The sequence below is a fragment of the Anguilla anguilla genome, chromosome 7, assembly GCF_013347855.1.
Source record: "Anguilla anguilla isolate fAngAng1 chromosome 7, fAngAng1.pri, whole genome shotgun sequence".
Lineage (NCBI taxonomy): Eukaryota > Metazoa > Chordata > Actinopteri > Anguilliformes > Anguillidae > Anguilla > Anguilla anguilla.
Genome location: NC_049207.1, coordinates 7,976,948 through 7,988,980, shown reverse-complemented (window position 1 = coordinate 7,988,980; position 12,033 = coordinate 7,976,948). Strand labels below are relative to the sequence as shown.

Here is a 12,033-nt window from a genome sequence, read left to right as displayed (position 1 = left end):
ACTCTCAGTGGTCCACTTTTGACGTCATTTCTATAAACCCTTTGCGGAGAAGATCTGACGGTGAGATTCTTACTAGTGTTTTAGGTGTACATAAACGGACAACAAAGCCTACGAGCCCAACACATTTCCAAGTAAGAGCTCAGTTTCCCTCCTCCCTTCCCTGCTGTGGAGGGTGGAGCTTTGGGCCACTCCCCCCGCTTCAGAGCAGTACTTTAGCTCTCCCTCCTTCCCCCGCCAGTCAGAAACCAGAGTGAGAGACAAGAGGCCACCGTGTCCACAGAGGTGATCTCAAAGTCCTGCAGAGGTGGCCGCCGGGCCCGGAGGGATTATATGTTTATTTATTTTCTGAGTCGTTGCGTTTTCATGTGGATTAATCTCCTGGCATAGAGCACTCTTAACTGTGGATTTGCGAGAATACAATGGTGGCTTATGACGAGCTGGGCAGCTTGGTCCCCATCAAACGGACCCTCCAAGTGATAGACTACCAGAACCAAGCAAATAAAGAAACTGAGGTGAGAAAAAAAACTAAGCTGCAGAGTTTAATGATGAATCACCTTTCATGTGAGGGAATGTCTCTGGTAGTCGTGAATGTTTTTCTGTTTAACTGCCGCTCTCTCCCTGTGAGCCATTACCTCACGCTGAAGTACCTTTGTGCTGCCTCTTATCAGACCACTGATAGCGCACCTGGCACTTCCTTATCTCGCTGCGTGCTCTGCGATTGCATTGCTTAGCTGAGGTTTGCCAGCACTACAGGTGCGCTAATGCAGGGCAAAGGTATTCGCAGGTACTGCGGTGTGTGTGTGCGTGTGTGTGTGCGTGTGTGTGTGTGTGTGTGATCTGAAAGGTCCTCTGAAGGAGTAACCAGAGCAGAGGGTGCTTTTCGTGTGCAGCTCTCTGTTGCGTGCAGTTTTATTGTCCCAGGCCAAGTGCGTGGCCCCCCTTTTGAAAGACCTGATACTCTTTTGTGCATTTAATACTTGGCTCTAGCTGGGAAGTTGGTCTTGGGGGGGGGGGGGGCAGAGGGATAGTTAAGTTGCAGGTACTGAATCTGAGAGGACTTTGAAAATGGAGCATGTGTGTTGGGCTTTTAAAGAAAAAAAGGAGCTACAGGATAATCAGGGACTGAGGTGCAGTAAGAACACTGCGTCTCCCAGGTACACATTTCAGATCCCATCTGCCCCCAGAACAGCTGCTTCCTCAGCCAGTCCTCCAGCTCAGATTCCCCGTGTTACAGCGCACGGCTGTGTGGTTCGGTGTTTCCCATGCAGGGAGCCTGTTTACTATTGCCACTTTTTTAAAACTTTTTTTTGCATGAATGGCTGTAGGGAGAGCTGTAAAATGAATTGGGCGACGCTGCGTGTTATTCCTCAGTCCCGATTGGTCGGCAGGAGACGTCCTGCGTGTGCAGGCACATCAGTCACTCAGCGGCGCCCCAGCCGGCGAATCCTCGGCGAAGGAAAATATTTGTGCTGTTGCGATTTCTGCTCGAGCAAACTCCACTCAAAGGCTCGTAATCAGCCTGGCAGGGGGTTCAATAAGTTCTGCAGATGTGCAAACCCACATCAGAGAGGGAGAAGGGGGGGGGCAGGGGGGGGTTTGGGGCGCACCGTGGATGTGACAGAGGTTATGTTGTTTGAGTCAGAGGGGGTTTGTCATTATAAAACCAGACCACTTCACTGGTGGACCCTAGACTGTGCAAACAGCCCTCAGTCACTGGCCTCAGTCTGAGACGTCAGTTGGTAGGGTTTGGGGGGGGGGGGAGCTGGGGGGGTTGCGGTCAGACCCCAGACAGCACAGCAGCAGAACCTCCGGATCTGGCTGGTTTCCTGTGGCGAGGAAAAGCTGGGAATTCTCCCAGGAACCCGCTACCCCCCTCCTCTCCAGCGCCTCTGAGCCAGAGGTGTCCAGAACAGCAGCCCCTATCTGTCCGTCTGTGTTGTTCTTTCCAGCGGATCACACGCACGGTGAAAAGGTGTGCTTGTTATTTCAGGTGCATCCCCATGGAAAAGCACATTTTACCCTCGTCTGTTTCCATAGTTTGTTCTGCCTGATATCACCGATAGTTTTCTCTCCCGTTCAGTTTGCCAAATGTTTTCCATAGCTTATTATTTTCCCAGACTCCTCTGTGTCCTCATAAGAGAAGCAGGAGGGAAGCCTCTTAGTTAGAGGCAGGGCTCTTCTGAAGGTTTGGATCCGAGTCCTCTCTTTCTCTGCGCTCCACTGCTGTGACTTTGGCGCTCACTATTAGGGTTTTATTTGCGGTCGTCGAACGGACGGTTTGGTGCCACGGTGTCTGCGCGCCCCCGCCAGCCTGGTCAGACGCGGCGTCCAAAAGCAGCCAACCCCTGACCCCGCCTCTGACGGACAGCTCCGCTGTCCCGCAGCTGTCGCTGCTAAGAAAAGCCCGCTTCGCTGAGCGAGGCTGAAACGCTGTTCGCTGAGGCCGGTGAAAACCTTTCAGCTCAAGCCTTCGCCGCTCCTCTCCGACACTGACGTAACCGCCCGTCTGGTTCGGTCATCGCCGAGGAGGTCCGAGGGGTGGTGTTGTAATAATTATTACTCCGCGTCTCATGTCTGGTTCTTTGTTGGATGTTCCAGTGGGCTGTCAGCCTTGGCTGGTTTCCCACAGCCGGTGTGTGATCTTTTTTTTTTTTTGTCCGCCCCCACCTCCTCGCTCCCCCTGCCCCGGGGCGCAGTCTGGGCGAGGTGCCCCCCCCCCCCCCCTTTCTCTTTGAGGCGCGCTCAGGTGCGCTGCTCTTCTCACGCGAGGCAAGAGGGGCCTGCCCCGGCACGAACTCGTAAACAGCAGCGCGGCGCTCCCCCCCCCAGCCCCCCAGCGCGACCCCCCTTAGCGTGCTGCCAGAGGTCCCAGCCGTCTCGGATCACATGACAGGCCCCCCGCGAGGGCACTTAGACCAGTCCTGAGTCTTGAGTCCTGTTGACCAGTCCCCTCCAGCCCTGGTTCCCTGCTTGGTCCTATTAATGTCAGCTGGCTAGTTAGAGGATAGCTGCACTGAAACCCAATGACTTTTGGGCTTTCTTGCTCTTCCTGCTCGAGTGTCGCGGCGTCTTGTGACTGTTAATAGGCCCCGACCCTTAACCCGTGTGGTCCGAGGTAAACACGACCGGTTTACTGACGTATTGTTAGCTTTTTATTGACGTTTACTGTTCTCAGGTCATTCGCCTGTAGCCTGTGTGTGTGTGTGTGTGTGTGTGTGTGTGTGTGAGTGTGAGAGCGAGTGTGTCGGTTTGCAACCTGAGACAGCTGAGGCCAGGGCCTGGTGCATTCCTGGCATTCTTCCTCCACCACCACCACCAGCACCACCGCCCCCCCCCCCCCCCCCCCCCCCCCCCCGCTGCGGGAGTCAGTGCTCCTTTGTGCAGTCTGAGGGTGCGCGGGAGCCCCAGATGATGAGAGAAACAGCTGTTCCCGGCTGTGTCTGCGGATCAGGCCAGCTCCACACAGTCTGACCCCGCGTATCCCCCACAGCTGAGCGCGTGCAGATGTTCAGAGTCTGCTGCTGAAAAGCCCTCGCCACGCAGCGTTATCCTCCCGTTCTGCCCCCGAACCGCAGCTCGTAAAAAACAGCCACGTCTCCTCAGACGACTGCCGTCTGTTCCCCAGTAGCTGGAGAAGTGTGCTCCCAGCGTGAATGTGTGTGGGTCTCTCTCAGTGCGATTGCGTCCGGCCGTAGCTGACTGTGTGCGTTTGTTTCTCTGTTTCTCAGGAGCCCAGTAACAAGCGCGTGCGACCGCTGGGCAGGGTGACGTCGCTCGCCAACCTCATCTCTCCCGTGAGGAGCGGGGCCGTCAGGCGTTTCGGCCAGACCATCCAGGTAAGGGCGCGCGCCGCCGACGGGGGGGAAGGGGGGGCTAATCGTCACGGAAGCGCCGGGGAATTGTGGGAGGAAACCGGAGGCCTGGTCTAACCGTCCCGCTCCTCTCTCTGTTCCCCGTCTCCAGTCCATCTCCTTCCGGGGCGATGGCAAGTCGCCGGGCGTGCCCCAGAAGGGCTGCAGCAGGGCGGCGGTGCCCACGCCGCCCAAGAGGAGGAACAGCACGCTCTGGTCCGAGACCCTGGACGTCCGGCAGAAGGGCACCTTCTCCACCAAGGAGATCAAGAGACAGGAGGTGAGACCCCCTCCCACACAGACACACACACACATACAGCCCATCTGTCCCAGTCATGAAACCCAAATTCTGCCAGAACCCCAGTCTCTGAACCCCGGTACAGAACGCGCCTGAGCTATTAAAACCACGGTGCAGACTGTTCCAGTTCTTGGACCCCCGGTATCGTCCAAGCTTGTGCTCTGGAGGTAATAAAGCCCAGAAAGATCTACCCAGTAAAAGTCTTCTCACAGGCCCTCGGTTATTAAAGCCAGACAGGATCCAGGCTGTCTTATGTGAGCTATTAAACCCCACTGGCAGCCCGTCTGGCCGTACGGGAGTTTAACCCAAAGGGCTTGGCCCTCTTCCCCGCCCCCCCCCCCCGCGAGCCTGTCCAAGGCCTCCTTTGTTTCCCAAAGGCCCCCCTGCGTGTCTGCCGAGCGCGTCGAGCGGGTCTGGGCACATTCCTGCCCGTCTGTCCGGACGGTGTGAGCGGGGCGAAAACCCGGGGCGTGGTCTCGCATCGACTGCCTCTCCCGCCGGCGCACCTCGCTCTCCCGCCCAGACATCACAGCTAGTCGCCAGCCCGCGTACGGCGCCGTCTGAGAGAGGGGGAGCACTGAGGGATCATGGGAACTCCTAGGGCCTTTGCTTTGCTTGGCTAGGTGCACGTTCCCTCCGTCGGGAATGCAAACAGAAAGCCGTTCGTTTTCTTACCACGTTTTTTTTTTCTCTTGTGTTCCACAGGCCATATTTGAGCTGTCCCGGGGAGAACAGGATTTGATCGAGGACCTCCAGCTAGCACGCAAGGTTCGTTCTGAAAATGATTTGCCATTCACGGGACTCATAAAGCAAACAAGGCTAAATCGGAGCTTGGCAGCATTTAATAAACAGCTTTGACTATGAATAGACAGGAATGATAAACCCTGTTCTCCAGAAAGCTATACTTAGCCAGCCTCCCTTCTCATTTCGTATCCTGTAATTATGCCTTTTGAGTGACCGGGGGTCTTTGCTTGCCTGCAGGCGTACCACGACCCCATGCTGAAGCTGTCAATCATGTCGGAGGAGGAGCTGACACACATATTTGGGGATCTGGACGCCTACATCCCGCTGCACGAAGGTGAGGCTCTTAAAATGCACAATCTTTGCCAGTTTTCTTTGAAAATACAGAGCGTTAGAGAAACGTCCTGAAGCACTAAGCACTAACAGCATAGCAGCATGACCATCTTAAAGGACGTTAATGCAGTGAGCGTGTTTCTGATCAGAGTCTTTGTTTTTTTTTTGTTTTTCTCCAGATCTACTGGCGCAGCTCGCAAAAGCAACGGGGCCAGACGGCACTGTGGGACAAATCGGTCAGATCGTCGTCAGCTGGGTAAGCGTCTCACCAGCGTACATTCCCGACCTTTGACCCCCCATGACTATGCGCCATGTGCGCCTGTGAGCGAGCGAGCGGCCTAAACTCAAACTCCTCCTCCCTCCTCCTCCACAGCTGCCCGGCCTGAACGCGTACCGCGACTACTGCAGCAACCAGCTGGCGGCCAAGGCCCTGCTGGACCAGAAGAAGCAGGACCGGCGCGTGCAGGACTTCCTGCAGCGCTGCCTGGAGTCGCCCTTCAGCCGCAAGCTGGACCTGTGGAGCTTCCTGGACATCCCGCGCTCGCGGCTGGTCAAGTACCCGCTGCTGCTCAAGGAGATCCTGCGGCACACGCCGGCCGAGCACGCCGACGTGCCCGACCTGGAGCGCGCGGTACGTCAGGGGGGAACGCCCCCACCCCTTTCATTATCGCAAACGTTTTACGCCCGCCAGACCAGGGGGCTGTAATGCACGTCTCTCACCAGAGGGGGTTTCTAAAGTGTGCTTCTGCTCCCCTCTCTCCCTCTCCAGATCGCCATCATCCAGGGCGTCCTGTCGGACATCAACATGAAGAAGGGCGAGTCCGAGTGCCAGTACTACATGGACAAGCTGGAGTACCTGGAGGAGCGGCAGAGGGACGCGCGCATCGAGCGCAGCAAGGCCCTGCTGTGCCACGGCGAGCTGCGCAACAAGAGCGGCACGGTGGGTACCTTCCTCCTGCTCATCCCCCTCTCCCTCCCTCCCTCTGCTACCCCGCTCTCCCTCCCTCCCTCCCTCCCTCCCTACCCCACTCTGCCCTCTCCCTCCCTCCTTCTGCTACCCCGCTCTCCCCCTCTCCCTCCCTCCCTCCGCTACCTCGCTCTCCCCCTCTCCCTCCCTCCCTCCCTGCCCCACTCTGCCCTCTCCTTCCCTCCCTCCCTCCCTCCCTCCTCTACCTCGCTCCCCCTCTCCCTCCCCCCCGCTCCCCTGCTCTGCCCGAGGCTGCTGTGCTTTGGCACTGGCTTCCTGCGCAGCAGACACCAGGACTGTGTTCCATAAAAGGAAGTGAACCAATATGTGGACGTTGCTTTTTAAAGGCATGACATATTTAGACGGGAATCTTTCCGATAACAATCCGAGCCTGAGAATTGAAAAATACTAACATTTTACGTGTTCGAGTAACTTATTTTTAAAATTTTTCTCCCCCCCCACAGAAGCTGCACGTGTTCCTTTTCACGGAAGTGTTGGTCATGACCCGCCCCGTGACCCGAAACGAGCGCCACTGTTTCCAAGTGTACCGGCAGCCCATCCCGGTCCAGGAGCTGGTTCTGGAGGACCTGCCGGACGGAGAGGTGCGAATGGGCGGGTCCTTCAGGGGAGCCTTCAGCAACGCCGACAAAGGTGAGCCCAAGCTCCGCCCCTTTTCCCCCTTTCCTCTCCTGTACCAATCAACACCGAGCTGTAGTACTGCTCCCGCTTGTTTGCATTCTGATTGTGCGAATTTGGCCGTCGACTCAAATCCCTTCCTTCTTTCCGTTCCGCAGCGAAGAACATCTTCCGCGTGCGTTTCCAGGATGCGTCCCAGGGCCAGGCGCATACGCTACAGGGCAACGACGTCTTCCACAAGCAGCAGTGGCTCAACTGCCTGCGCGGCGCCATGTCCGCCGTGCAGCCCGCCCAGCAGGGGGCGCCAGCAGGGGACCCCGAGCCCGCCAGCCCCGACGCCGAGAGCCGCCACAAGCGCCACTCCTCCGGCGCCTCCGCCATCGTCCACATGGAGGAGGCCGACGAGAACTGTCCCCAGACCGCCGACTCCGCCCCCGGCTCGCCCCAGGGGGAGGAGCCAGGCGCACAGACTGCGGCGGTGGCCGCCGACAGGTCGCCCCCGTCGTCCCCTACCACGCCCCCCGCCACCTCTCCGTCCCCCCCTCGCAAAACCAAAAAGGAGAAGAAGTCTCGCTGTTCGCTGGGGAAGAGGAAGGAGACCATGGTGTGAGAGTGGGCTACTGGTGGACATTTAAGTGTACATATATATACATATATATATATATTTGTGTTTGTGTTTCTACAGCAGTGTTTCGTGTTACTGTCCTCAATGGCAGCTACTTCACTCCGATAAGGAGGCCCAGTCTGATCTGTGCAGGCAGTGTTGCGGAGGGGTGTGCGTGTGCTCGCTACCCAAGGGATCTATTACACACGCACATCCGGTACTGTTTACTCTCAGTCTGGCGTTAATGCATTATTGTTATTTTATTCACTTTTTTTTTTTTCATTTTTTTATACCCTTATAGAAAGTGACTAGCTCTTTTATTTGTATTAAAATCAGCACTGTTTTATCTTTTAGAAGTATTTAAAATCGTGGAATGTTAGGAGTTTTTAGAACAGTGTCAACAGACAATTGAAGAATTAAGCGTCCCAAAAAAAATAAATTGTAAAGTCATATTAGTAGTAAAGGCGAGTCTTATTTTGTACATTCCTCAACATTTTTTGAATCCAGACAGTCACTCACCTCACACCCCAAAGAATTTTCAGTGGCATTAAATTAAATCCAAATTTTAGTTTTCTACGAAAGAGAAAATCAACATTATATAAACATAAGTAATGTTTAATTTTTGTTTTTACTCATGTAAAATACACACTGAGCCATGTTGGCTTCAAGCTGACTCTGAGGTAATGGATCGTTTTTACTTGTCAATGTAGCATCTTGCATGAGACTTTTGTTGATACCGCGAATGCACCTGTGGGGTGATCTGTGGGGTTACCGAGGGCAACCGAGGCCGTGTAAATACGCCAGAGACGGAGGAACTTGTATGTAGCATCAGAGGGTCTGAGTATGTGTGAAAGATGGAAGTGAAAGACGGAAGTATTGAACAGAAGGGAAGGGTTTCGATGCAAGGTAGTACCACTGTGGGAGACGCAGAGGACCTTGCTCAAACATTGGATGAGGCACTGAAAAGCCAGTGAGATTTAAAGGGAAATTGCATGTAGGGAAGGGGGAGAAACGTGTTAGAAAGCGCTCGTATGTGGAGAATTGAGGACTTTAAGGACTTTAGAATGACTTGTGAAAGACTGCAAAGAACGTAATGTTCATTGTTGCCAGTAGGTGTGTGGTGTAAAAATATCAATAAAGATCCGTGTAAGATTTGCATCTAACTTCACTTGTGTCTGTTTCCTTTTCACTGGCCTCGTACACACTGCAGCCACATACGGGCGTCACTCCTCCGTTACTTTCGTACACAGTGTGGTTATGAAGGGGAGTGACAACCGTATTCTACAACCGAACTACCACTACCAGGATAAATTCAGGTATTGACAACAACCGAACGCGTGTGCGAATGCGGTTAGGGTGTGCAGTGCATACCAGGATCGCTCTTTACAACTGGTGAAGTGGCGTTGGCGCTACGCTACAAGCACGGCTAGCAAAACCAGCCAACTCTCCTGCTTTTCGCAGACAACAATTTCATCATATAGGCTACTCATGGCAGGAATCATCAGTCTGAAATCACCATAGCGTGTACCATGGTCTTACTTGCCCCTTAGGTTAAAAGCTGACTTTATTATTACTCCGGGTCGGTGCATTCATGCTCCAATCCAATTAAACACCTCCATTATGCTGGTGGTCCCACCTTTTTTCCATGTTACAATATTCATGGAGGAGCAGAGGAACAATGAGGGAATGGGGGGGGGGGGGGTGAGATGGCAGCCTGTCCCTGGCAGAGAGTGGGCAAATGGGTATAAGGACAGCAAGCAGAATAAGTCAATATATTCAATAATTTCTATCCATGTATAATGAATCCCTGCTTTGGTCCTACTCACCAAAGCCGTGTCCCTATTAGTGTGCAGTTGTGCTAAGGGCTCAGAAATCCTCGTTCCTAGACAGTGGCCAACAGTGACAGATCAGTCGCCACGTGTGGAGGGTTTTGCTGCAGGAGTTGCCTTTTGATTAAAAAAACATCCAAGTGCACTTTTCTAAGACGGCAGGGTTCCCCCCCAGAATTTTTAAATGTGGGACCTCAAGTGCCCTGACAGGGTGATGGAAGCGGCAGGCATTAGGGGAGCACACCCTGTGCAGTGTATCTCGGGCCTTTCCCCTGGGTCTACTCTCAAACATGACATTGTTACAACGGTGCTATTGAATCTGGGCTATTTATAGCAGCACGCTTCAAAGGAAAGGGCGGAGAATTCGGTCATCAGGGAAGCCTCACCAAACAATTACGTAATTTAATTATTTTAAAAGTTTTACATTTAAAAAATGTAAAAAAAAGTTTCCTGGCTAATACAAATGAATAACAAAATTATTACTAAATGCTATATGAAGGTCAACATGTCATGTATGCTTTGCTAGGGACATCAATAAAAATCCTGCTAGCTGCCCCTAACTGGCGGCCTGTGTAGTCTGTATGTCTGGCAGAGCAGCCCAACAGTAACAATGCCGAGTTGAGATCCACGGAAATTTAGTGTTAGCTAGTTAGGCCATCGGCTACAGAGTATCCGAGTAGCTGATGTGTTATTCGCACTGCAACATAGCTACATATATAACTGTGTGTATATTTATTTACCCGTTAAAGTAACCAGATTTAAGAAATTAGTGTTTGTCAAGGACAACAATGTTGCAGACACGGGCTGGTTTTATATAAGTCATGGCTGATAATGTGGGTCATCCATCTTGGCAGGGTTCCACACAAACTCACTTGGCAGTTTGACTACTTGCCTCCTTCTCAGCACTGGCAGTGTCAACACATTCTACAATATTAGGAGTAGTATGGACAATAAGGAATGACAGTGTATTGCCTTGTGCTAACATAGCCTACCTCTGTTTGAAAGAGCCATCTTTTGCCTTGAGCTGTTTGATTATTTATGTAGCCTTCACGTGTGTTATGACCAGTGGCTTGTTTGAAATTCTCACGTGAGCTAGTCAGGTGATTTACCCCCAGTGTAGCTGTAAAGGCCACCTCCCACTTTGCTTCCGTAGCTGGGCCCATGTGTGATACATCAATAAAACTAAACAAATACATCCCTGTGCAGATGTAGAGCATGTAGAACAAATATGTGTTATATGATTGTTTTTTTCGTAGTCCTCAAAGAAATATAGAAATTTTTTAATCATTAGATTTTCTATAGGGGCAGCAGGTCTATAGGTGGGGTGTAGCAGGAACCGTTCATTAATTGTTCATTAATTATCCTTCCTGAAAGATCCCATTGTACAAATTCACTGAATTATACAATGGTCAGTGTCCTTTGCTGAGAGGTTTGACAAGAACTGGACCGTCTTTCCCCTCAGATAGCTTCTATAACAGAGAGGACTCCTACCTTTTTGTAATGTTTCTGCATACTTACTTTGCATTATGGCTGTTTTTCTTCTGAAAGGGTTTTATACGCTAGTTTATAACAGGGCCTATTATAACAGACAGCCGTGTTTAGTGCTCAGGGAAGTACTGCGTGCTTACAGACCGCATCAGCCCGAGAATTCGATTAGTTTCAAGTACCTGAAAGCTGGCTGTGGTGTGCAACATTAGGTCAGGGTCTGGACGCGACCCAGAACATTTAAGCATTCCATTTAAACATTTTTATGTGCATAAAGTCAGCGTTCTCACTTGTTCAATAGTCTCTTAATGCTTGGCAGCGTGCTTAGCTTTATATTAAACTGCCTTGTGGCCTTGTGGTAATAATCAAATTCCTCATGCAATGCTCATTTTCTCCAGACAGTAAACCTGCTAGTGGTGGAAGTTTCTTGGAAAGACCGTTTATTGTATTTAGCATCGTAAATACACGATTGTTAATGTCATGCCTGAATTAATAAGGAAGGCAATTACTTGTATGCATGACAAAATAATTCGTTATCAAAATTAGGGAGCAGGAACTGCCATCTGAAAGAGGAAATGCTGAAGTTTTGCATATATCTTGAGAAGGAATTATCAGTTGTTGTCATATTATAATACATTATTAACAGGAAACTTGTTTACCTGTCAGTAATTCCAACACAGTGGAGTTTGGCAATGTTTACTTTCAATTAATCTTAACTGTGATAGCCTGGTAGAGGAAATAACCCTATTATTGCTTGCTTTAAATGCATAAAATGATTGTCTTTTTACAACAACACAGATTCCCATTTACTTTAGTGAAGTAAACATGCTTCACACTTTGCCTATAAAATCATAAAAATGTGGTACAGTCTTAGACGTCAAGTAGGTGACAGAGCATTTGAGAAGGTTTTTGGTAAAAGGTTACGGTTGTATAACAGCATTTGGTTAACTTTGTGCGGCTCCTGAGATCATCGGGAGCAACATCGGGAGTATCGCGTGTAACACGCTCACAGCAATACTCATATGGGTCTGCTTCAGATTGAGATCTCTAAAGGGAGTTTTATGGGAATAACCCTGAGCCTCCTTTGCCTGTGTCCAGGATATTTCATGGCAGATTTGATGACTGTGTGATTGCCAGCGTTATGCATGGAAGCCCACCTGTTCTGTGAGCATAGCTCATGGCTGTGCTCATGAACCTCAGTGTGCAGATAGGCAGCCTATGTACACAGCACACGTATGACAAAAATGTAGCAGGAAAAAAAACATGCGCGCACGTGAACGCGTCCCTAA

General features: G+C 51.5%; 1 protein-coding gene across 1 annotated transcript; it reads left to right on the top strand.

Annotated features, from left to right (window-relative positions):
- Window positions 1-229: 229 nt before the first annotated feature.
- net1 (neuroepithelial cell transforming 1) lies at window positions 230-8,591 on the top strand. The gene is made up of 10 exons (XM_035426770.1): window positions 230-512; window positions 3,729-3,836; window positions 3,964-4,131; window positions 4,855-4,917; window positions 5,131-5,227; window positions 5,403-5,479; window positions 5,597-5,854; window positions 5,993-6,163; window positions 6,655-6,841; window positions 6,985-8,591. The coding sequence occupies exons 1-10, from the start codon at window positions 420-422 to the stop codon at window positions 7,434-7,436; spliced, it is 1,674 nt and encodes a 557-aa protein (XP_035282661.1). The 5' UTR covers window positions 230-419; the 3' UTR covers window positions 7,437-8,591.
- Window positions 8,592-12,033: the final 3,442 nt, after the last annotated feature.